This window comes from Lycium ferocissimum, chromosome 3 (genome assembly GCF_029784015.1).
Source record: "Lycium ferocissimum isolate CSIRO_LF1 chromosome 3, AGI_CSIRO_Lferr_CH_V1, whole genome shotgun sequence".
Taxonomy (NCBI): domain Eukaryota; kingdom Viridiplantae; phylum Streptophyta; class Magnoliopsida; order Solanales; family Solanaceae; genus Lycium; species Lycium ferocissimum.
The window spans coordinates 58,366,275-58,393,927 of NC_081344.1; the positions used below are offsets into that span (position 1 = coordinate 58,366,275).

At 35.2% G+C, this 27,653-nt stretch overlaps 1 protein-coding gene across 3 annotated transcripts; it reads right to left on the minus strand.

Moving 5' to 3' along the window:
- Positions 1-21,391: 21,391 nt before the first annotated feature.
- Positions 21,392-27,532, minus strand: LOC132050312 (superoxide dismutase [Cu-Zn], chloroplastic-like). 3 transcript variants are annotated; one of them, XR_009413363.1, is made up of 8 exons: positions 27,119-27,532; positions 26,299-26,360; positions 25,633-25,672; positions 25,386-25,481; positions 24,983-25,014; positions 24,792-24,867; positions 24,590-24,654; positions 21,392-21,697 (listed from the first exon to the last, which is right to left on the minus strand). XR_009413363.1 is itself a non-coding variant. In XM_059441513.1 (8 exons), exons 1-8 carry the CDS (start codon positions 27,399-27,401, stop codon positions 21,666-21,668), a joined length of 675 nt encoding a protein of 224 aa, XP_059297496.1. In that variant the 5' UTR covers positions 27,402-27,531; the 3' UTR covers positions 21,392-21,665. The 3 variants fall into 3 exon arrangements, 2 of the variants coding, with proteins under 2 accessions (XP_059297496.1, XP_059297497.1); XM_059441513.1 differs by having other exon boundaries at positions 24,590-24,643; positions 27,119-27,531; XM_059441514.1 differs by lacking the exon at positions 24,590-24,654.
- Positions 27,533-27,653: the final 121 nt, after the last annotated feature.

A 27,653-nucleotide genomic window follows, 5' to 3' on the forward strand; every position in this document is an offset into this window, starting at 1 on the left:
AGATCAAATGGCAAGAATCAAGATATCCATGTGTTAAAGAGACTCACTAGGGTTGGTAGACTTTAAGAATTTCTTTGGTATTGAAGCTAGGGTTTGCATACAAGTTGGTAACTTGATCCAAAGCTCATTCTTATGAGATAAAAGGTTAGTTTTCATGTCTATTTTCATGTTTTTAAGCATGCTTAGTTGTTGAATAAATTGGATGAGGGAAGAAAGTAGAAGATGGAGCTCAAATATAGATTTAATGATATCTTGAGTAGTAAACTAAATTGAGTAATGATTCTTAATATGCTATGAAGATAATCTTGTTGTGAAGGGTGATAATGATGACAAAGAAGTGTTGTATACAATTGTGCTAAGGGTTGGTGTAAAGTTGTTGAGATAAGTTGAATATGAGAATGAATTTTGAGACTTAATGGAATATGACTACTTGATTATGATATTGTGGATGTTATTATAGTTGTTTGGGAGTTGTTTTGTGGTATGGTGGAAGTCGATGAAATAGGGGAAATGATGCCCAATTTTTGTTAACTCATGAATTATTCTAGTTTGAATTTAAGACTGTCTTTAAGGCTTAACCTTGGTATGAATCCTTTTAAATATAGATTTCTCAAGCCTTGGCGGTGAACGTTAAGTAGTTAAGAGGACAAAAAGGTATGTAAGGCTAACCCTTCTTTCCTTAAGGCATGATCCCATTGTTGTATACCTTCACGTGAATTCCATAATGTCTTCCAAGATGACTTCATTCCTAGACTCACTAAAGCTCATGATACTTGATATTCTCACGATACTATTGGTATCATCCTATGATAGTTGGTCCCTTAAGGATGGATATCATGAAAGTGATGATGATGATGATGATGATATATATATATATATATATATATATGTATCAAAGTATGACTATTAAGAACACCGAGCTTATAAGGCCGAGTATGATATATCAAAGTATGACTATTAATAACACCGAGCTTATAAGGCCGAGTATGATATCTATCGCGCGCGCATCACTGCAGTTGGGTATGGATATCACTAAGCCTTGGTAGGGCCAGATACGTATAACACCGAGCCTTGTCATGGTCGGCTATGTGAAACACCGAACCTCCATGGTCGGGTATGGTACTACTATATATGTAAGTGTATGTAATGGAAGGTTCCCATTAGAAAAAGGGTAAGTAAATATGATGAACGTTGCTAGAGGTATAAATGGCTTTATCATCCCATGACTCTTCCATCTTATGTTATTTTTCATGCTTCTATTATGCTAATGATTATGCCTTACATACTCAGTACATTTTTCGTACTGACGGCCTTTTGTTCGTGGACGTTACGTCATGCCCGCAAGTGGACAGGGAGATAGACTTGATCCTTAGGCTGCCTATCCAGAGACTGCTTAGAGGAGCTCCATTTATTTCGGAGCTGCAGCTGTTGGTACTATTCTTTTGTGTATATACATATGGGCATGGCGGGGCCCTGTCCCGTCTATATGATGTTACATGTTCTTCTTAGAGGCTCGTATACAGTTATGTATAGTAGATGTCTTTTTGCCTTATTGGCTCATATTTTTGTATATCATTTTGTTAGCCTCATCGGCTTGTGTATATATACATGGGCATAGTTGTTTATGTTGATATAAAAGCGCCTTAGCCCAATGAGATCCGTATTATTGATGCATAGAAATCATGAGTAGGCCATGTGGCTCACCTAGTTATGATTATGGAAGTATGATGAGAGGTACCCGGTGGGTTAGCTCCGGATGCCCGTCATGGCCCTTAGGTTGGGTCGTGACAGTAAGGCATGAGTAACAACATAATGAAAGTATGTAGATAACATAAGATGAAGAGATCAATTTGTACCTCTGAATGCCTCTTAAGGCAGATGTCATGCATGCTTAGCTTTAAAAAAATATTTTCATATATATATATATATATATATATATATATATATATATATATATATATATATATATATATATATATATATATATATTTTGCCCGGTCATTTAGTCTCAGTGTTATCATCATATCATCATCATCCCGCGTCCGGAGTAACATCATAACCTGCCCACTACAGTGGTGTGCACATCTATGTGCCTACCCATCCTACTATAGCGCGGGGTGTGATAAAATACATACATATATATAAAGCATGCATGGGAGCCCAAATAAAAGCTATAACTCTATTGGAGTGACGTAAGGTCAGTAAACCTCCTATTATTATTATGGAACTATCATCATGAACATATCTCACCTTGAAAGAATAAAAATCATAAGATGAGATCAACATCAATGAATAAGATCAACAACCATAAGATGAGATCAATAATCATAAGATAAGATCAATAATCATGGGACAGTTGTCAACAATATCATAAGAATCTCAAGAACCTTAAGCTTTAGTATTTCTAGAAATGGAGTCATCATGGAGGACATTTGTATTTATGTTCGTATCGAAGTGATCATGCCATAAGAAAGAAAGGGTTAACCTTAACATACCTCTTCGTCTCCTTAACTACTTATCGTTTCTCCTCCCAAGCTCGCAAATCTACATTCAAGAGGATTCATACTAGAGTTAAGTCTTGAAAACACTCATAAGCTCAAACTGAAGTAATTAGTCAGCTAGCGGAATTTGGGCAGAACTTCCCCTATTTTATCTACTTTCACCAAATTCCAAATCAACTCCCAAACAACAATAACAACATCAAAAATGCTACACTCAAGAGATTACATTCAAGTTATGCTTCATTCAATCCCAAAACTCCGTTCCATAATCAATTCATAACAACGACTTCAACACAACCCTTTATACACTTGTATACAACACTTTCTCATCATCATTATTACCCCTCATAATAAGATTATACTTATAACATGCCAAAAATTATAACTCAAGTTAATTTATAGCTCAAAATACTATCAAATTGATGGATGAACTCTCTTTTTCATTGTCCTCCTTCAACCAAATGGTATAACAATGAAACAACCTCAAAAACATGCAATAGATGTGAAAACTTACCTTAATCACAAAAGAGAAAGCTTTAGATCACATTATTCCACTATAATGAAACCTTTAACTTCAACACCAAAGGAATACTTGGACTCTACAAAACCTAGTGAACTTTCCAACACTTGAATCTCTTGTTTTTTTGCCCTTTAATCTTTGATTTCAGTTGGGGTTGGTTAGATATGTTTAGAAGAGAGTTCTAGAGCTTTCATGGACTTAGGGAAATGTTAAAATGAGCTAAAATGAACAAGGGTCAGAAATATATCATAAAAAAAAATTGGCACCGACTTAGATTTACGATCCACTTTTACGGACCGTAAAAATTATACGATCCGTATAATTGGACCGTAAAATCCAATTAGTGGCTCACCCCTTCTGAAACATATTTACGGTAGGGGTCAGCCAGATATTCGGTCCGTAAAAACTATATGGTCAGTATATCCAACTGTAAAACCCATCTTTTCCTGAAACATATTCTCGTCGATTTGTTCAACCTTTAATCCTCTCAACACATACTAAGCATGGATTTAAACCCTCATATGCTTAAGATGAGCATATCCGATTTCCCATATCCTCATAAATAACTCCGCTTCCGAAACTATAACAACCATCTCATGAAGAAACTTAACGTACAAAAATACAGAGTGTAACAAACAATTAACTATTGAAGGAAAGCTGCTCAAAGTCTTCATTTTGACTCTTAAACTCCAAACTTAAAACTTTCATATTTGACACTCTTTAGCTAGTGAGTTAACATATCTTTCAAAATTAACCTATCTAAGTCATCACAGATGTATTAGCAGTTTCAGGGGGTTCACATAGAGTCAAATAACATCATTTAGAACCAGCCTGGTTATCTCTGTCAAGTTCCTCAATCATATTAAGGGAACCGGTGATCAAACAAAGGATTCGACATCTTCTGAGAGGTACTCAGGCATTACCTCATTCAAATTAACTCATCATACCATTAAAGTTGATATTCAAATATACATCTATCAGTATATTGATTATTTGAGTAATAAGAGCAACTTAAGCAGGATCAGATAAGGATTAGCATAAACACTAGCATTCAAACAAACTACCTCAGATTCATGGTTTTGATAACAAGTTCAAACTCATCCCAATATAACAAATATGAATATGACAAATATGAACACAAGTTGAATTTTAAACATATTCTAGGGCCACAATCATGAACACAAAAAAAGTTTCAAACAAAATTTCAGGACAAACAGATATAAACCAAAATCTAAACTGATCATTTAACCAAATAAAGACTACATTAAAGCAAAAAACTAACTGAAAAATAACAACAAGAGAGAGTATTACCTTTTTTGGGCGCAGCCTTGCCAAGGATGGATTTTGGAGCCTTTGTGCGTCCAAATCTTCAACTCAAGCCACACAGAAAGGAAAGAAAAAACACAAATATTTTAGAACTAAGGAAGACTCGAACCCTAAAAAGGCTAAGTCTTAAAATTTTTTGTCACGACCTGACTAGGGCCATGACGGGTACCCGGGGCTAACCACCGAGCACCACTCATTCTATTACTCATCCTGCGTTCATTCATATTTCTTGTGCTCATGATCATAGAAAACTATTTTCATTTGAAACATATTTACCTTATATACATAAGCCCTTCGGCTATCAAAATAATATATACATACGATGAAAAACTGTAAGACCATACTACCCACAACTACACATCTACGAGCCTCTACTAGAGTAGACATACGGACGGGACAGGACCTCGTTGTGCCCAAAATATAAATATACATCCAAAAGAATAATCAATGGCACCTCCGGGACAATGGAGTGCTCTCAAGTCAGCTAATAGCTCCTACGAGTCTGGATCACCTCCCTGTCTACCTGTGGGCATGAACACAATGTCCAAAGAAAACGGACGTCAGTATGAACATTGTACTGAGTATGTAAGGCATAAACAATAATAATACGTCAAAGAAATAAGGGAGCATCGAATAAGGAGCAACATGTAACTGACTGTCAATTATAAAAGAAATAATGCATGCTTGCTTACTTCATAATCATCATCATATCATGTATGCATATATGTATAAGCTGCCCAACCATATAGGTACGGTGTGATAATTATTAGCCCGCGTCCAGGCCTTCCGCGTCCGGGGTACCATCTCATGCCGCCCACTAGTGGTGTCTGACCATGCCATCTAGACATAGTGTATACGCTGCCCGCCTTAGCGGTGTCTGCCCGGCCATATAGGCGCGATGTAATATCACCATCATGTACTCATTATAATGCATGCATAGAAACTCAAAGACAACTATACTTTATCAGGGTGACATAAGGTCGTGAACCCCCGATCCCATTATGGAGCATTTACAAGCATTCTGCCTCACCTTGAAGGAATTAGCATATAAGGTGAGTGTATACAATAAACAACATCAATGGAACATAGTTAACATCATTAGCTTTGTAGGAACATCATATCATGAACTCTAGAATCTTTAGACATAGGCTCATCATCATCATTATCGTACTCATAATGTATCTCTTATCTCATATGGCTATTCATGAACATAGACTCTTAGTTTTTCTGGAACGTAGGAGATTCGTGGAGAAGGAGGGAAAAATCATGCCATAAGATTCATGCCTTAGAAAGAAAGGACTAGCCTCACATACCTCTTTCGTTTAACAATTCTATCGCTTGATTGTCCTCCTTCGATACCCACGTTTCTACCTTCAAGAAAGTTCGTACTAACATTAGCCAATCGATTACATGAACGTGCTTACTAATGCTAGAGAAAATTGGGCAGCATTTCCTTTGTTTATATAACTTTCCTCATGCTACATATCAACTCCCAAATATCCATAACAACGTTCATAATATTATAGGCAACAATCATCATTCATCTATATTATCCACATTTCACAATTTCACTTCAATTCCTCCATAATCATGGTCATAGTTCACTATTGCGTTTTCTCACATATAATACTTATCTCATATTCTAAATGTTATTCATAACATACTTACAATCACAACATATCAATAATCGTGGCTCAACCCAAACTACTTCTAAAAAATGACACTATTCTTACATTCATGACCTATTTCCTATTTCCTTCTTCAATCCAAGTGTTTCAACTTTTCAATACCTCAAACAACATGGAAATACTATAAAACTCACCTTATATAATGGAAGAATAAGCCTTGAGTGGAAATGCTCTTCTTGTACCAAAACCCTAGTTCACTTCCATAGAAATTCCTTGGCTTGGATGAACTTTAATGGGTTTCTTACACTTGATTCACTTGGTTTGATGAAGTTGAACACTAATATCTCTTGAAATCTTATGGGAGAAATGTAGAGATATGTTCTACAGAGAAGTGGAGTGAAAGGGAAATGAAATAAAATGAGACTTGGTCCCTTATTAATAATCACCAAATCTGTCCGGACCAAATTCTATGGACCAACATACGGTCCGTATAATTTTTATCGACCGTATGTCTGGCCGTAGATTTGGTCCGAGAGGGTGTCATTACGGGCTGATTATACGGCTGAACATACGGTCCGTATGTTTTATACGCGTGATGTTTGGCCGTATAATGCCCAAATATTCCGAACTTGTTCTCGTCGACTCGTTTGATCTCCAATCCTTATGGAACCTTTCTTGGCACTTGTTTATCACCTCATTAACAATCTAAGGGACGTTATAACTCTTCTCCAAAGCATTATTAAATCATCATTAACTTGTTACTCGCAAATCTCTTCCGATACTTATCGTATGCCTTGCCTTCTCTTGGCAAACTTTCTCGTCTAACATCAAATGTCTTTGAGATCTTACTTAGGGTCATCAAATGTCATTCCTTACTTATTGAAATACCATATACTTCGCGGCTCTTCGTTAGTCTATTCACTGTGCATCAACGAAAAATTTTCCAAGGCGTAACAATTTTACTGTAAGCCTAAATCTCGAGTTTAAATACTCAAATTCGGGCGTTGAGGTTGTGAAGAATTTGTTTAATGGTAAGTGTTGTAGAACCCCAAAATTCATTCAAAGGCCTAAACTACCGATCTGGGACAAGCATGATTTTTCAAAAACAAACCTTCAATACACGAAATCAACGATCAGGATCTAAAGACCACAAATGCATATGGTCAGATCTGACCCATTTTAGGTCGATCCGAGCCAATCCTTTGTGAACCAATGAAAATAAATTCGTACAATCAATAATATGTCAACAAGATGCATAAAATCTCTTTGTTTGACTTGAAAATTAAAGGAAAAATGAAAAGGAAAGGAACTAATACCGTATTTGGAGCAATTTCGAGTGAAAAAATGTTGAAGCATTAATTGTTATATGCATTTGGATGCGTAAAAGCTGGCTGAGGTCTGAGACCTCTGACCATTTGCCATTTTCGGCGATGAGAGAGGAGAGAGAATGCAGGCGATGCCTAGGGTTTGTGATGGAAGAGGAAAGAGAGAGGGTGGGGTGGGGAGGGGGGGGGTGTAAGGTTAGGGGTTGTTTGGTGTGACCTGAAGGAAAGGGAAAATGAAGAGCGGTTGGGGTCTTTTGCCCCTTATGTTGTTATGTCCGATGGGCCGGGTCGGTCCATTATTAGACTGGGCCTGGTCCAATTTTAAAAGAAATAAGCATGGGCCCCTTCCCCACGTATATTATGTGTATATATATGTATATCAAACGTATATACACATATAAAGGATAAGACGGGTAAAACAAAAGGATGGGCAAAATTAAAACATCGATTGTTGACCATAATATTTTAATTATAAATAATCTAGACGTAATTAACCTACTAGTTAATCATAAAATACGCTAATTATGTAAACAAACTCAATTTTGCAACTATAGCCTTAATTGATTTAAAACCTAATTGATTATTTCAATTGTGGCCCTGTTTAGCCTAATTAGCCAAATTAAGGTTAAATTACATTAATGGTCTTAACTAATTAGAGCCAATGAATTTAGTCATTTCAATTAAAGCCACTAGGAGGCAAAATTTGCAAAAACGACCCCATTGCCTTAAACCATGAATTGATTAATTTAATTGTGGCCATAACAGAAATAATTAAATAATTTAAAATCAATTTGCAATAATGTCCTCCTAATTGACTAATTATCCTAATTAACTACTAGAAACAATTAAGATTAATTCTAACAAATTATGTTGATACACAGAACTAAGGATTGAGGGGTAAAATGGTCAATTCTTTTAATTAATCAAATTCCTTGAGTTAAAGGGAATAATATATTTGCTAATCTGATTTTTGACAATTTAAACAATTAAATAGATGATTATTTAAAATTGCTTTCCTTTGATTAAATCTAATAAATATTCTATAAATGTCATAAAATGTACCAATTAATTCCTAAATGATTTATAATATTATAGAAATTATTTTACCAATTAAAAGGGGTAAAATATTGACCTAAACAATTTTATAAAATCATTTTGACCTCTAAAAATGCATGGTTCACTTTGTTTTTTCATCCAAGGATTCTGAGTAATTAAAAATAATTACGGGAGGTTAAAAATTAGGTGTCAACACCAAGATCCGGATTGCTCTTCTTTCCCAGATAGTTGGGGTTTCTTCTTTGTGACCTCCTTCCTTATTTCTTCAAGATCCCTTATGCCTTCACTGTTCATGTTTTCCAATAGACCCCAGGCATTAGTTTGGGATGAGCTTGCAGTGTCAACCAACTCATTTTCTTGAGTAGATGTTGCTTCCCTGATTTCTCTCTTACTCACCTCTGTTTTGGAATTTCTGAATATTCCCTTTTTGTACATGCTCCATTCCGTTTTCTTTTTCCTTCTACCTTTTTAGTTCATGTATACATTCAAATTATAGGGAAAGGAGGATTTATGAGAGTGAAATGGAGGGTATAGTTGGAATTAGTGGAATCAAGGGAGTGTACGGAAGAGAATGATTGATCAGAAGCAGAAAAAGAATCAGACATTTATTTTTCAATTTGGTTCCTTGGTGAAAGAGGGTGTTGTGAGTCAGATTTTGAGAGCTTGGTGGTTGGTTTAAGTAGCTAGAGAAGGAGAGATAAAGTACTGTGAAAGGGAAGTTGAAAAGTCTTTTTGGGAAGAGGGAGATTTGATTGTAGAGCCTTTCAAGATGGTTTTCATGACTCACTCTTCTCAATACACTTAATGACGACTAGGATTTGACTAGGGTAGTACAACCAGGTTGTTCAATTTGTTTCATGATTTGTATGTATAATTGATTGCCAAAGAAAGAGTACATACCTGAAATGTCAATGGCTGACCCAATGCAAATTTTGATTTAGGTCCAGTTTCTATGATAGTCATAATGTTTATACCTTTAAGAGATCATGAAACTATTATTGCATAGGACATACAATTAAATGTATCTGATTGAGTAGAATATTTCTATTTACGTGTAGACTCATATTGTCTGAGACAACTTTCCTAGCCAAATTTTAGGAATCATATGGGTAACTTTAATCATCCTCAATACTAACATAATTTGTTTTTTCGTTTCTAAGTTAATTGATAACAATCTTTAACATAGTCAGCCAAGGTATCATAAGCACATTTTAGCACTTGTGGGATCACACAGAATAATTGCATACCTGACTCCTTCATCTTAGCCGTACCACTAGCACCAAGCACAATATAAATATCTCAACACCCGTGGTTACCCTTCTCAAGGATGTACTCTCCTAGACCTGCTTTCTAGATGGTCCAGAGTTTTTTTATGATTTCCCAGAGAGTAGACCATACCTGTTCCAGTTGACCATCTTCTTTTGTTTAGAGGAATAGGTTCTTGAACCTGTTTCGTAGGTGCATGAGTACCCATAATTTTGATGATTCCCTATTTTCCAGTAGTTTCTTATGGATAGACGCTCTTTATGTTCTCTTTCCATTTTTATCTCTCTTATGTGTGTTGTATCCTTTCTTCATAGAAGGTTTTTTCTTGATTCACAGTTATTGCTTGAAGTCCTTCTTAAATGTACTGCTGATCTTTTAATGGTGAACCAGTTTCATCTATATGTTTCATCTAAGGTTCCCCCTATCTGATTGCCTTCTTGTTTTAGACAGACAAAACAGACTCTATTTGTAGCGATTTTCTTTTTCCGCTATTCTGAGAGTGAGCAGAATTAATGTTGTAAATTCCTTTTATGTCTTGAACAAACACTGTTAATCTATTATTTTAGCTTGCTCTTCTGCTCCTCTTACCTACAACAACAATCAAGGGTTAATTTTAGGGACCCAATCAAGTGTGGGTCCCTTTTTTTTACCATTGGGTGGACCAGCTATTTCTTTGTCCATTCAGGCCAAACCCAGGTGAACCTGTTTCCAACACCAGTTGCTCCTTCTTGTTTAGCTTGATGTTTATATTTGCAATTTTTATATTTTTCACCTCGTAGCTCAAGTGCACAGGACATTCGATCTTACAATGTCCCATATTACCACACAGAGTGCACAGCTCTTTTACTGATGCATCATGCTTAGCAGTTCTGTCAAATCCCAATCCTATAGTCATGTTATGTGTTTGACTTGTGAGATTTTAGAGTAATTGAGATGCTTGAGTCCAACGATTTGCTCTTTCATGATCATGCTCCGTTCTAAGCAGTTTTGAACTAATATCTTTGGATTTTTCTGTCATGACCCAATCGGAAGGCCATGACGGGCACCCGGAGCTAGCCTACCATGTACTTCAAAACGTACATCTCATAGTCATATCTGAGTGGGCCATGAAACTAACTCATAAATATCGTAACTGAAAGGGGCGCACGCCCAAAAGATATAAATGTACGTCATCAATTGTGCCCATATATAAGCTGACAAGGCTATCAAAGGATATAACAAAATATAGACTGAAGAGGTCATGAGACATCTAACTATACACATCTATCTACGAGCCTCTACATAGAATGCTTAACATAGTAAGGACAGGACAGGACTCCGCCATGCCTATATATACACAAAAGAATCATACCATTCTGAGCTGTAACTTCGGAACAAGTGGAGTGCTCCTGTACCAACGCTGAAATGGCAGCCGAAGGATCTGTAATCGTCTACCTGCGAGCATGAGTGCAGCATCCACAAAAAAAAGGACTTCAGTACGGACAAAGTACTAAGTATGTAAGGCATAGAAGTAACATAAGAGAGACATAAAAAACTATAAGGTAAGTGAGTGCAACCTGTATGTTTGAACTGTCCCTGCGAATGAATCATATACATAATTCTTTATGTGCATCTAAACTATCTCTGAGGGTTGATGATATGCATAATACTGTGCATGCATGCATGAGGTCATATATATATATATATTCATCTAAACTATCTCTGAGGGTTGATGATATGCAAAATACTGTGCATGCATGCATGAGGTCATATATATATATATATATATGCGTACATAACGCTTGTCAAGCCACTGTGGGCATCCCATCGTATCATATCGGCCGACATCATCATCTTTGTATCATCCTATGACCAACTAATCAGGTGGTAGAGCGTATATAACGCCGTCACCTTCCCCATACCCCATATATATATACATATATAAAACATAATATGCGTATATAGCGCCTGAGGTGTCTCGGGTCTGTACATGCATATGTGTGTGTGTGTATATATATATATATATATATATATATATATATATATATATATATATATATATATATATATATATATATATATATATATATATATATATATATATATCTTGATCAAGCATAAAACATGATAGGAGTACAAGTAACTCTAAATATTATACTGAATCTGAAGGAAAACATTCTGAAGATACATTGTGGAACATGAATCAAGTAAGTCGTCCCTAACTCTAAGAGTGGAACCATTATGGATTGACATTATGTGTACGTTTGGTTCACAAGGATCATGCGAAAAGAAAGAAAGGGATAGCCTTACATACCTCGTCGTTTCCTTACTACTCCGCGCCTATTCTCCTGAGTTTCCAAATCTACATTTAAGATTATTCACTCTAAGTTTAAGTCATTGAAATGCTTATAAGATCAATCTAGATTATTAAGTGAACTAACGGAATTTGGGCAGCATTTCTCCTATATCACTTACTTCCACCAAATTCCAAAACAACTCCCAAACTTCATTAACAACACCAACAATACATAGCCAAGAGATTATATTCAAACTAAACTCAAATCCATCCAAAACTTCCTTATAAATTCAATCCATAGCTAATAATTTCAACATAACATCTTATAACCTTTATACCATGATTCTCTTCATCTTTATGGCTTGCTAAACCCTCAAATCAATTCAACATAGGAAATAAGATGAAGAACATACCTTATATTTGAAGAACTTAACACAACTTGTTTCAAGACCAAACTCTCCACAACTCCAAGTAGAGCCAAGAACAATCACTTTCTAGGGATTAGTTAAGGATTTTATGGCTTGATCTCTTCTTGATTTGATTTGGGATGTTTATGGATGTTTGAGAGAGATTAGATGGTTACTAGGGTTTTATTTTGATGAAGAAAAATGATCCCAAGTCATGGGAAAATCATTTTATAGGCCAAAACAAAAATATCCACCAACTTTAAAGTTTTTGAAATTTTCGGGCAAAGTACAGGAAAAAAGTGCGGGACGCACTTCAAAGAACGGGCTATACTTTCAGCCCGTACTTCGGGGGTCAATCCAACTTTCTGGAAAATTTGGGTGAAGTGCGGGCAAAAAGTGCGGGACGCAATTCAAAGAACGGGCCGTACTTCTATCCCGCACTTCTCAGGATTGCGATTTTTCGGTTGCATTGGAAAGAAGACTCACTGAACTTGAATTTACATATGTTATGAATTCCATAACCCTTTATATTCTAGGAGATATATCTCTCTCAAGTTGGACCAAAATTTCTGTCTAAAATTCTGCCAAGTTTTCCCAAATTTTCAACAGACTTAATTTCTTCGATTCACTTGATCCCAAAACCTTTAGACACTCTTTTAGCACTTGTTAAAATTCCTCCTTAACCTTATAAGGGTTCCATGACCTCTCCGGGCTTATGTTAGTTAGCTTACGATGCAATGACGCGAAATTTTTTGAGGTGTAAAATCTTCCCTTTCTTGGTGCAGCTCCCTTTTTACTCTTTTCAAATCAACCTTAATCCCAAGTTTCTCATCATCCAAGATTCTCTTTCCTGATTTAAGTGTCAACTTCATAACCTCGGATTGAAGAGCCAAGATCGGTGAACCAAGTTGAGCGACCTGTTCTCTCAACAGACAGTTCTCCTTTTCAGCTTTGCTTTTTCTAGCTTCACTCCTAATTAGTTGATCCTTTAAGCTTGCAAATTCACCGAGTGACTCAACCCTTCGTCAATTTGATCATTTATTAAGGAATTTGACTTTTTCTTTGAGAACAAACCTAGTTTTTCTTTGAAATCATGCGTGCTTACTTTGATGTCGTTCTCGGTGTCTGATCCTGAATAAACATCAGCCATGAGAACGGTTTGATCGACTTCATCTTCAGAGTCTTCATCAGAACCCCAGGCTGCTGTCATAGCCTTTGTGTTTATTGCTCTTGTTTGTGACCTCTTTCTCCTTTTTTGCCCTTTTTCTTTTCCACTCTATTTCCTATTGTGCACAATCCTTGATCATATAATCAGTCTTTTCATACTTGAAGTATCCACTAGCTTGTGCCCTATCAAAACTCCTTCCCTTCTCAGAGGTATTATTTTTGCCTGATTGATTTTTCCTTTTGAGGAATTTCCTAAAATTTCTTGTAATGAGGGCCATGTCATCTTCATCTTCTCTATCCGTGGCTTTGACCACTAAAGACCTTCCTGAGCTTGCTTCTTCATTTTTAGCATTCTCCATGTCCATCTCATAGGTCATAGGTCCATTGTCTCTCCTGGCCTCATCCTGAAATTTTCCTAATCAGTGGAGAGCATGGCCTTCCTGAATTTTCTAACTTGACTGGTTCCTTCATGAGCAGTCTTTGAGGCATCCCAGATTTTCTTGGCTATTGTGCACCCAGAGATTCTATTGTATTCATCTGGTCCAAGTCCACAGATTAGGACATTCTTAGCCCTTGCATTTTTCTAAAGCATCTTATAGTCACTTTCGACATATTTAGCCTTTTCTTTCTTTAACTCTGTTCCATCTTCTCCCTTCTTTGTGGGATATTTAGGTCCCTCAATGACCCTGTCCCATAACTCATAATCTTCTACCTGTAGGTGGTCCTCCATGCAAGCCTTCCATCATTGATAGTATTGTCCATTGAACAATGGAGGACTTTGAGTTGATTGTCCCTCACTGTGTCCTGTAGGTGGTGCAACATTCATCATGATCTTCTCCTAAGGTGTTAGCCTTTTTTAGGAGAACCTGTTCTGACACCATTTGTTGGATTGCACGACCTACTTCATATCCCTATGCATTATCTAATTTTCGCCTATAGGATGGAACACGTTACTCTACCTGTTCTATGCTAGCGTCTTGCAGAATATAAATTGCAGGTAAGTAAAGAACACAATGATTTTTATGTGGAAACCACCCGGCTCACAAGGGCGATAAAAACCACGACCTACATCTCCGTACGATTTACCCCAAACTCAACTACAACGGTGAGCCTCTGCAAATTCAAGTCGCAGACTCTGTAACCTACGAACTAACCTCTAATTCCTATCTTACTAATCTCCTTATACTAGTAAGCAACCTTAAGTCGATCCCCAATTTAAAGTTGAATTTACAACGTTTTTGTACTAACGGTATGCTTCTAAGAAAGTGGATAAAGTACAACTCGATAAACAACCAAATAAAATTTTTCTAGACTCAAGAACTGTAAAACATAACCATATTCTACATCTTCTTCAATCGCCTTCTCGTACTAAGGACGCACGCCTAGATTCTGAATATTCTTTATAAATCTTTTGATAGCTCAATAGTCTGAATTCTCTCTTTGTGGTGTGCAAACCTTCTTCTTGGTAAGACTTGGATATATAGAGCATTGAGTGCACAACAAGTTGGCAAACACAAAACCCTCTTCGAGTATGCCCATAAGATATTTTAGGGTTTATGTTGAATTGGGATTCTTTCCTTTTGGATCGACTTTATTTTCCTTGTAGGAGTCTGAAGGACCTTGTTAATTATGGCAAGGAATCCTATAAACTTGACCGCCAAGTCTTTACCATAAATCTGCAAATCCTGGTTGTTGTAGGACTTGCACTGGAACATGTTCACGAACCTGTTTCATCCACTTGGTTCGTCCGCCTCAAATTATCTGCATTACCTGAGATGGAACATGTGCACAAACCTGTTTCATCATCCCATTCTCGTTCATTTATCTGACTCTATCTTGGTCCTGCTTTTGTGATAGATGATGGAACATGTTGACAGACTTGTTTCATAGCATCATGCTCTTTGCTCTGTGTCTGTATTTCTTCACTTAGATTTATTCATTGCTGGAATAAATCATGTCTTCAGCCTTGTCTAGCTTTGTGACTCTGATCATGTTCTTGCTCTGTGTTGGAACATGTTTGCAGACCTGGTTCATGTGCTTTGTCTGCAACTCTCTTTATCTGAACAAAATACTTCCGAGTCATCTTCACCTTTTCTCTTCATTATCTCTTTTCCTTCTGATTCATTCACCAGCTGCACCTGATGACTCCTTGAGATAGAACATGTTTTCATGCTTGTTCTATTCTTCAATGAACTGCTCTGTGACTAAGTCATCTTCATCTCTTTTGCTCTGTATCTGTCTTAGTGATAGATCATGTATGTGGATGGTTCATTCCCTCTCTGATCTGATCATTGCACTTGTCTTTACACTGGCACACATGTTGCAATATGGGTTCATGTGTATGTTGTTTTCTATATCTTTTGTAATGGAACATGTCTATGGACCTTTTCTAACCATCCTATGCTGCTTGCTTTTTCAGACCTTTTACATTGTCTCGAAACCCTATTTTATCTCAACCACTGTCTAGCTTTGCTTAATTACCTTGTCAATCATCTCCTGTATCTAGACCTAGTTTCTTTTTATTGTAAGTTCACTTTGTCAATCATCAAAACTTCACACATGGCTTAATGCCAACAAAGGGTTTCTTCCATGCTTGCTGGGAAACTCTAAAGGGACTTATGGAAATAATTTTAAAAATTCATTCACATGATTACTTTGAGAAGAGTTTAAATGCTACTTATGTGGTATTGATTCCCAAAAGGATTCAATGCTAGTATATACAAATAGATTCTTTGATGAATCTACTAAGTTAAACTTGTCCTCAAACAACACATGAACATCTCGATGTGCTTAATCTATACTATATTAAAAGCATGAACTCCCTAACTTGAAAGTTAAATTACGTAAATACCCTTATTGTTAACCTACATATCCTATTTAAGACAAATAAACCTATACGGCTGTCATGAAGAGTTTCCACCGTTTCTAAATTCTAATGTTGCTCACGCAAGAGTTGCCACCGTTTTATTGTCATATGGTTTATCTTTGTAGCCAAAGGCCAATTCAACAACTTTAAATTGCTTTATATTCCAACCGGTAAGTGCACAGATTGTCTCTTCATTACTTTAAACTGAACAATGTGAGGAGTCAATTGATATTACATACGTATATACCACTCGATTCATCTTTAATCATTATTATATACATACCAGTGAATTCTTCTTTAAACCACACATTATATCTAGATGGTATTTCCTAAAAAGACTATTCATTACACTGATTACTTTTGATCATGGCTTGTGGTGTCACACTGCATCTTCTTTAATTCTTAAATGTATTGCTTTATAGCAAGGAGAGGAAATAAAAATAGGACTTAAAGATCCAGTTTTAATTGCTTGTGGCATTTATCTATTTATTTAATTTTTTTGTAATACATTGTCATTACCTCTATGTTTATTGACCATAGTAATGCTTTATAAAATTCCTGCTTATTGTTTATATATGTTTCATACTTTTTTTAAAAAAAAATTCAGTTATACGTTTTTGCTTGAAATCTTTAGTATGAAAATCTATTATTTTAAACTTTTGTGATAATTATAAATTGTCATTACCTGTGTTTATTTACCATAGTCATATTTTATAAAATTCCAGCTTATTGTTTGTATATGTTGCATATACCTTTTTTTTTTTTTAATCTAAATTATACTTTTGCTTGAAATCTTTAGTGACATTAATACTGCAGCCTGCAATCTATGCAAATTAAGAAGCCAAAAGACTCATGGATGAGTAAATATCTCAAAAGGTCACTCAATTTTGAGTAATTATGTGGCAAAATCACTAAACTTTGCTACATATCAATAAAATCACTCAACTTTGGCCTTTACTCTCATAAAATCACTCAACTAAATGTGTCATCAAAGAAATTTGACATGACAATATTAATCAATTTTTTTATGCCATGTAGACATGGACCCCACAAATAAAATAAAATAAAATAAAATAAATTCATATTTTAATTTTGGATATACATTTCAGTTTTTTTCTAAAATTTAATGTATAAAAATTAATCTACTACTTTGGACACTTTACGTGAGAGCTAAGTTGTTAAATTTCAATTGATTCATTGAAAACACTAATGCCAACGGATTTATTTTTAACCTTAGTTCCAACGTATATTAACCAAAAAAATTGTTGTTGCTTACAAAAGGAAAGGGTCCAACCGGTCCTATGTGGCCTCCTCCTTTCAACCAGACCAATAATAACATTCACGTGTTTCTATATATTCTTTAATTATGATTAATTAATATTTATTTTTATTTTATTTATTTCTTAATTATAATAAAATTCATACATATTGATTTGGTGTAAATATTTTGTATGAGTAAGTCTTATCTATTAAATAGATATACGTAAACAAAGTAGAAAGATAAGAAAATAGAGACGAAAAGAAAGATTGTAGAAGCTAAAAAGAAGGACAGTGCAATAAATAAATAAGAAAATAATTTCAAGAAAAAGAATAAGAGCACACATAAAAATAAGGTAGAAACAACAAAGAAAATGAGTTTTAAATGAAGGGTTGGTGGGTGGATGTTGAGGTATTAAAATATGATTTATTTTTTTTAATTTGTGGGGCCCATGTCTATATGGCATAAAAAAATTAATTAATATTTTCATGTCATATTTTTTTTTATGACATATTTAGTTGAGTGATTTTATGAGAGTAAAGGCCAAAGTTGAATGATTTTATTGATATGTAGCAAAGTTCAATGACTTTACTAAATAATTTCTCAAAGTTGAGTGACCTTTTAAGATATTTACTCACTCATGGATCGGACACTTGCCAATTTGTTTGTTAATATGTTATTAAGTCAGTTAATATTTAAGTGCTGATAGCAATTTATATTCGACTTAAAGAACTATTAACGGAATTGATAGGTCAAGCGCATAAAATATGCAAATTGTTAAATCGATAATCGATATCAATATAATTCTTTTCTCAATTCGGTTTATCTGTTAAATCGAAATTTACATATGCCTACTAAAAGCATATATGTCGTAGTAAGTTTAGGGGAGATGGTTGAATTGGAACTTGATGAACATAGAAAATTTGCTTAAGGGAACAAATTTTATAAGATAGAGCTAACTATTATTCTAGAGGTTTATATACATGCTATGGTGATCCCATTCATTAATTGCTTGTTTTTTTAACCCCTCCCTCGGAGCTCCACCTTTTAAGGGTTTGTTAGCTTCCTTTATTTCTCTATCAACATTAATTTTTGGTTGCACCCTGTTGATATATATCTGAGTATTGCTGTTATCCTATTCTTTCTAATTTTATTTTTATTTTTTTCATTTTAGTATCAACTGATATTTTGAAGAATACTCCCAGCAGATAGTTTGTATATTACTGGACAATTATCTAGAAATAAGAGCATTGACTTGTTTGCCACTATATGAAGCCAGGTCATCTTTCGCTTCACCTAGAATGAATGAGCTAACTCTATTGATCCATGCATCTTTCAAAAGATGACTGACTATTCCCAACACTTCGGTAATTAACTATTTTTGTTGTGTGTTACACTGCTTACTATTTTTTATTTATTAGATATAGATATTGATTCTTGAAGGAACCCAAGGCGTCACTCTGAAAGTTGTTGCTTATGTGATCGGGAGGTCGCGGGTTTGAGCGTGGAAACAAATTTCTTGCAAAAATGCGGGTAAAGTTTAACGCAAACAAAAGACCCTTGTAGTCCGACACTTTCCCGGAGCCCGCGCATAGCGGAGACTTAGTACACCGGGCTGCCCTTTTGTTATTAGATATTGATTCTTGACTCATTTTTCAATAATGCAATATTTTCAAGTTTGAACTGTCTAATATTTGCTAATTTTGATGAGTTTCGTACATAGAAAATGGTTTGATCATGAGTTTTTTGTGAGATGTGTTTTATCTCAAAGAGAAACCAGGGGCGGATCTAGGGCTTGCCGAGTGTGTTGGCAAAAAATTATACTTATATGGTATTTTTTCATTTTTTATGTACATATATAGATTTTGAACACCCTAAAAACAAGAGAAGAGGCTGGTTCAGTGGTCTAGGGTGTTCAAAATTCACCTTGAGGTTCCAATTTCAAATCCCAGTCACTACATTTTTATTTTTCCAACCCCCTCAGTGAATATCCTAGATCCGCCACTGAGAGCAAGCAGTTAATTTTGTAGCCACACAGTTAATAAAGGTGATGGCCACAAAATCAAATAAGTAAAGAAAAATTACATGGAACTAATTAAAATTTGATCATTCATCTTCTTAGGTTCAGACGATATCCAAATATCTTGACGTCCAAAAAAAAGTTACTGTGCAATGATTTGCATTGATTATTCACATAAACTTGCACTTTATTCTTTCATGTCTAATCAATAACGCAAACCTTTATTTTAATAATATTGATATTATTTTATGTAACCATTTAGATGTGACTCGACATACACGTGCAACGCACGTGACGAGAAACTAGTAAAGCTCCAAATGCATAAAATAAGTCTAGCAAAGCTAAAACCAATAGCATTTTGATAGATGTTAACAAGGTAAGAGATTGACAGAGTTTTCTAAGCAAAGCTTGTACGAAAGAGAATGTAGAGGATTAGTTGCTTATAAGAGTTTTTTTAATAACAACGTACCGTGAGTGTGTGTGGGTGAGGAGGATCAAAAGGAAGATACTACTATGATAGAAGGGCATTTTATATTTCTCCACTTTGTTATTTTTTCCTGCTAAAAAAAGCAAGTAGTTGGCCAAGCGTGAGCCTATTAGTAAAGCAAATTCAATGAAGCAACAACTAGTATGGTAGGGAAACGCCATAAATAAGACCTCTACTGCCTGTGAAATAAAACGAGGTAAGGAAGAAAAGTCGAAGCCCCCGTTTGGTCACAAGAATTATTCACTTTATTCTGGAAATTTTTCTCACTTTTTTCCGGAATCAGCGTTTGGCCATGAGAATTCCGAATACAACTTGAAGTTGTATTCCGGAATACCAAAAACTCAAAAAACTTGCTTTTCAAAAAACTTCACTTTTTTCACTTTTTTACAACTACGTTTCACAAAAAAACTACAATTTCAAAAATTATAGCCAAACACAACTCCAACTCCAAAATTCCAAAAAAAAGTGAATTTTTTTTTTTGTATCTATGGACAAACAGGGCCTAAAACTAAGAACTTAGAAGTGAACTGACTTTTATGTTGCCATATCCAATTGAACACCGGAGGTTGTGAGGTAGTAAGACAGCATATACTCCCTCCGTCCCAATTTATGTGGCACCATTTGACTTCAAGACGAAGTTTAACTAAAAAATGAAGACTTTTGAAATATGTGATCCCAAAACCTTATATAAATGTGTGGCTGTAAATCATCTCATAAAGTTAAAATATTTCTAAATATAAAAAAGTGATATTCTTTTTGAGACAGACCAAAAAGAAAATGGTACCACATAAATTGGGACAGATGAGTACATTCTAATTTACAATTAAGAAATACTTTTTCTAACTCAGCTTTCACAGCACACACTACTAATCATTCTTTTTTTCTTTCTTTAAGCATCCAGTATCCGAACCTATGAACCTGACCAACTAGATGGCAAGTCCACTAAAGGGTAAAAATAATTTTAAAAAAAAAAAAAAAAAAAAAAAAGGAAACTATCTATACATAACCTATTTTAAACGGAGTATAAAATGTGAAAAACTTTTTGATCACAATGACCCAAATGGAGTAACTTCATATGACTATTTAGATCAAATTTAATAATTTATGCTTACTTAATGTCATTTCTATCTTTTATTCTCAAAGTTTATTTTAATTTAAAATTGTACAATAGAGGTTATGGTGATTTTTACATAAGTGTGGCTAAATTTAGGTCAAATTGGTGTGGCCATTTAGCAACTCTCTATGTAAAATACAATCCTCTTTGTAATTGTTACGAAAAGAACCAAACGAAACACAACGATGCAATTATGAGCAAAACCCAGGCTTCTGATACAAGTCTACAACTAGGGAATACAATTTCTTACAGCTAAAACTCCAAAGGTTGAAAATAGATTCTCCAGTTACAATGCATCCAAGAATGGCACCACATTTAGGAAGTGTACATGCAACCTCAAATTTATTTCATTGACAATGTCTTGCAATACATATACATTCAGGTATAGTATTAGCCATGTGAGGATACAACGTTAGCACTCTGTGATTCCAAACAAAGAGCTGCTACCTTTACTTCATAATTGGAGTCAAACCAACCACACCTGCAAAATAAGTTTACAATCAACATTAGCTGAAGTGATATTACTTCCTTTCCTTTATCCTTCTTTGTTTTGCCCGAAGAGATATTAGTTCCTTGAAGAGGAAATGTCACAAGGGGCGAGCATTTTGACCTCATACACATCTACAGAATTCAACGTGAAATAAAACGATAACAATATCAAAACCCTTATGAGTCTAAAGGCCTGCTAGAAGAAATCTACATGACAATACAAAAGGAGGCTCATGCAGATTTTCTTTTCCCATGAGGCATTGCAGAAGGCAAAATTTCTCCACTAGAAAAGTAATTAAACATAGAGAAGAAATAAAGTAACAGAAGAAGCTTCTCTTCTCAGTTTACTAATGAAGAGGTGCAATATGTGTCAGTTAAGATATCCAATGTAGAGGAAAGATCCACCTTGAACGACATAATTAAGGGGAAAAAGAAAATTTGAGAAGCAATCCAAAATTTACGAGACTCCGTATTACTGTGCTTGTAATTAAGTCCACATCTCGGCATATTGAAGTTGGATGAGAACACATACCTTGATAGTCCAATTAGTTTACCAACGGTGCATCAACAGCAAACGTGTCAGAAGATATAATATAGTTAATAGTGTTCTCAACTTATTTGGTGTCTTACCCGAAGATCTAAAAGCACTCATAAGGACCTTAGAAGGCTGAGACATGAAGAAAACCTACCCAGCTGGGCAAGTTTATCGAATAACTGACTAAACTATAAGCTTTTGATTGGTCTATTACTGTTCAGTCCAAATTAAATCGTTCCTGAGGATCCCACTACCTTAGCCCTCTTGATGATTTAAAGAAACCATGAGAGTTCTCATTTATAAACACATGAAATCTCACTGTGGATATGCAAAATTCCATCCATTTCAGCCATTTTTCACCAAGATTCATCTGACTCATGGTGTCTAAGAGGCAAGCCTAGTTTACATGATCATAAGCTTTTCCAGGTCCAACTTGCAAAGAACCCATTGCCTTTTATTCCTCACCAAGTATTCCACACATTCATTCCCAACCATAGAAGGATCAACAATTTGTCTCCCTCCTATAAATGCATTCTGGTTATCAGAAATTAGTTTTCCTATCACTGGCTTGAGTCTTTCTGCCAACAGCTTAGCAATAAATATAGACACTTCCCAAGAGACTGGTTGGCCTGAATTGTTGAAATTTCTTAAAACAAATGATAATGTACAACTCGCATCATTTAAATTATCATACCACTGGTCCAAATCACTTTTTCCAATTAACATATAAACACTAATTGTTGCTCAAAAGTGCTTTTTTGAAACGCAATTTTGAGAAAATACACTTAGAAGCACTTGCTAAAAGCTTGCCCAAACACTACTTGTTGCTCAAAGGTGCTTTTTAAATTAATTAGTCAAACACAAACTGCTTCTCACCGAAAACACTTTTTTTAAAAGCACTTTTTAAAATAAGTTGATTTTAGAAGCTTAGCCAAATGGGCTATTAGTCTATTTATCTGATTAGGATTTTTGGGGATTGTGTTGCAGGACTGAATCATGGTCGTTAGGATTAGGGATCTTCTTGTGAATAGCCATGGAGCTTAAACATTCTGCTGAAACTGTATGATTCATCCAGAGTAAAGTCTTGTCCTATTTTTGGTTGAGTCTTTCAGACCATTGAGATTGCCTACTCAAGCTAATATATATGGAGAAAATGTAGTACAAGATTAGATGCCTAAAGAAACCGAACAAACAATGATGTCTTGATAATGAGAATTACTATAAATACTACAAACAAGTGTTCGAAGTGTTACATGTATCACTTACTAATTTACTGCTAAAAGCACCCAACAGACTACTGCCTGGTTACAAATATACAAAAAAGATTTTCAGAACATAATTAGCAACACTTGTCAAGTGTCACTTTTGTTTTTCCTTCAATGGTCATTTGGAAGCAGATTTTACTGCCTATATATATGATTTAAACAAATTGGCTGGTCAGCACATTTGACAAAGTTATATTTGCCCAAAAAGTTTCTTTTGGACAAATTATTCCCTTTCTAGGCACCCGTAGGAACAGCACATAAGGTCATAACTCATAAAGGAGAACATAGCTATAAAACAGCATAGAATAAAGAATAGAGAACACAATAAAAAGCTAAAAGATTTAGTCCAACTGAATTTCCACCATTTCAAGGATATGAAAAGGTAAGAAGGAAAATCATGTTTAAAAGTCACGATTAGCAGTGACAAATGGGTGGGTTGGATCTGATATGTGCAGGTCGAAAATGGGTTAAACAAAAACGGATGTAATATCCAATCGGCCCATATTTAACACGAATAAAAAATGGGTTAACCGACGGATAATATGGATATTCCATGGCTTCAGGAATAGTCAGGTAAGAAGACAAGTTAGAAGCCAAAATAAGCATAGACTCCCAAAAAGCAAGAACTCATAAAAAATAACAACCGGACAAATGGGTATCCATTTTTTAATGGATAATATCCAAATTTGAGCCATTTTCAAAAAGCAGGTTATCCAACCATATATAGTGGATCGGATTGGAAGGTTACTTGTTTTTTAAACCATTTTACCAGCCCTAGTCACGATTTCCAAAAGCTGCTGAACATAATAGAGTTATCTTTTGAAAAGCAAGTGATATGCATTTTATTATTATTATTCTTTCTCAAATAGAAGGAAAAATAAAAAAAAAAGTATTTTGTTACTCAGACACTACAAATGTCCGCGATAAAATACAACAATCAGAAATAAAATCCAATAGGCGAAATCAGCACCCAAGCTAAGTTCACAATTTTTTCTCTGCCTTTAGACATAGGTGGCACAAGAACAGATAAGAAAATTATACTAGAAGGAAGAGAGAGTGGGAGAGTGAATAGTGTTCTTTTTACCACATGCCAATCGTCCCCCGGCGTTGCCAGTAGTAAGACTGAGTTCTTGGCCACCTACAGTTAGACTACCAAATGAGAGTTAGCTCATAAAATTATCTGTAACCTCCCCAAGGTAATATCAAATAATTTGGCTTACATAAATAAATGCACGTCTAAACGTCAAAATAAGAGGTAAACACCAAACCGTAAAATTGAACCTTACCCTTTCCAAGGTCATCCTCAAGCTCATGAACCACGAGCGCTCTTCCAACAACTGAATTTGGACCAGTCAATGGTATCTGAGCAATATTTAAAAGGAATAGTTACTTTTATATCCCAAAAGAAGATGAATAAATGATAGAAAAAATGAAATGTGTGTGGGCACTTCAATGGCCACACAATTGAGCGTTGGACCTGGTTGTCTACAATTGTTGCTTCAGCTATGCCTGGAAATAGAAAGCACGGCCAAGAACATCAAAGAAAAAGAAATCACCATCCATCTTGATTAACAAACCCAAGAGACACGGAAAAGTTCAGAAAGTTAGGGGTCGTTTTTTTAGGGTGTATTAGGTAGAATAATGCTGGTACTACATTTTGGTACAATGTTTGGTTGTAAATTTAAGTCTGGTACAACTAATACCAGTATTATTCTTCCCCTAATTATACACCCTATTCAGTACTAAATAATGTAATGCATATTATTTAATACAACAAATCCAAAAGTCGATAAAAAATAATGCCAGCATTACTAATACACCTTATACAGTACTATTCTTATACACCCTACCAAACGACCCCTTAAAAGCATGTTTAGTACCATCAGCATTAGCCTCTATGTTTCCCAGGTCACCCGCATGACGGGTTTCATCTCCAGGAGATCCATGTGTTTTGCTGGTAGGATTGAAATGGGCTCCTAGAGTAAAACAATTAGAAAGAAAACATCAAACTAGTAACAAAAATAGTATAACCAGATTTAACATTTGCAAAAAAAAAAAAAAAAAAAGGTTCCTGCTGGAGTCGCAGTTACTTATTTAATCCCAAGTTCAAAGTAAATCAAAACAAACCTGTAGACATACAACCATTTGTAACATCACCGTATTCGTGCTACAACAACAACCAACCCAAACTGAAAATTAGCAAGAATTAACCAACAATTAACAAGTAAGTTCAAAACCGCAAACTCTGAAGTGGCCTTTCTTTGTGAAACATTTATTTTGAAATTTTGCAAGAACAAGAAAACAGCAATATAAAGGCAAGTAGTTATTTATTACTTGAAGCTAAATTTCCCCCGTCAAATAAATTTTGGGGGTGAATTATTTAATATCTTAGGGCAAAAGCTGAGAGCCAACAAAAAGTTATGACTTTATTGTTAATTCAAGGCTCAAGTTGCGAGCTGGTTTCAAGTGCTATGTTTAGCAAATAGAGAAAAATTGGAATTTTCTTTTCCAGAATTGTCCAAAATGGCTTCGTAAATACTTCTTTTGTTTCAATTTGTTTCTCTTACTTTCCGTTTTAGTATGTTTCAAAAGAATGTTGCTTTATATATTTAGTAACTCCTTACCCCTAATATCCTACATGACACATTTAAGACCACAAGATTCAAAGGATATTTTGATACATTATACACCTCGTTAATTTAAGACCACAGAATTCGTCATCTTTATTTTCTTAAATTTCGTGCCGACTCAAACTAAAACAAATAAATTGAAACACATGGAGTATGCACTTACTAGATGGAACCCATGAAGTCCGGGAGTAAGTCCTGTTAAACGAACTTTCACCGTGGTTGGACCTATCAGATAAAAACCAGAGTGAAATTTAGATAAAAGAGCATGAAATATTGCTAATGAAAGCTTATATTTTTGGATAATAATCCATAAATGTGCATTCAAAGAAGAAAATTAGGGTCGTTTGCAGTGGCGGAGCCACGATTTTCACTAAGGGGTTCAAAAATATAAAAGAGTAAGAAACGAGAAAGCCAAGGGGGTTCAACATCTACTATTTATACATAAAAAATAATTTTAACCTTGTGTATACATGATAATTTTTTACCGAAGGGGGTTCAGGTGAACACCCTGGCCACCACTTGGCTCCGCCCCTGGTCGTTTGGTATCCGGGATGGGATAGATAAGAAGGTTTTATGGGTTAGGATAATTCATGTGATTAGCTATCCCACCTTCTATATGGGATAGCTAATATATCCCATTATTTTGGTACAAATGGTGTGATAAAATAATCCCAGAACTAATTAATACCCATAACCAAACACGATAAAAGAATCCTGCATTTAATCGGGATAGTTACCATTATCCCGACATTATAATACTTGAACTAATTTATCCCACCTGGGTAACACCAACTTTGATGGAATTTATAACTTCAACTTCAACCAAACAAAGTACTCTAAATTTAATCTCAAACTTAATTGTGAGATTTCTCACCTTATCCCATGAACCAAAACAGCCCCTTATAGAGTATTAATTTAAAAAGTGAAAAACAGCTTAAAATCATAACTACAACACTCATAGAAAGGAAAAGAAATAGAAATACCATCATTCTCTTGGGTAAATGTGACAACGCCTTGGACATTAGAGTTGCCCTTAAGAACAGCAACAGCCTTCTTGGTTGAAGCAATTAGTTTAGGGGCAGTTACTGCAGCGAGGCTCAGTGATTGGCCAGTAGTAGACTTGACATTGACATTGACATCAAGTAAAGAATGGAGTGAAGCGGAAGGTGTGGTGTTTGGGGCAGCAATTGGGAAAATGAAAGGATGAGTTGCAGCAGTAGAGATGATAGTTTGTGCAGCCATGGCTGCCACTAAAGCTGAAAACATTATTGGTATACACTAAATTGATACTGTGGACTACTGGAGTTAAAATTGTTGATATACACTAAATTGATAAAGTTTGCTTATCTACGCAGTACGATCGGTCCATTTGTTTCTAACGCCTAATACAAAATTAAATATCTCAACTACCAACATGTTATGTTCTTTCTTTTGGGCGGTTCATATTTTGTAGAGTCATTTGTAATAACTCAGCCTTTAGTTTTGAGTATATTTGCATCTCATGTCATATTTTGTACC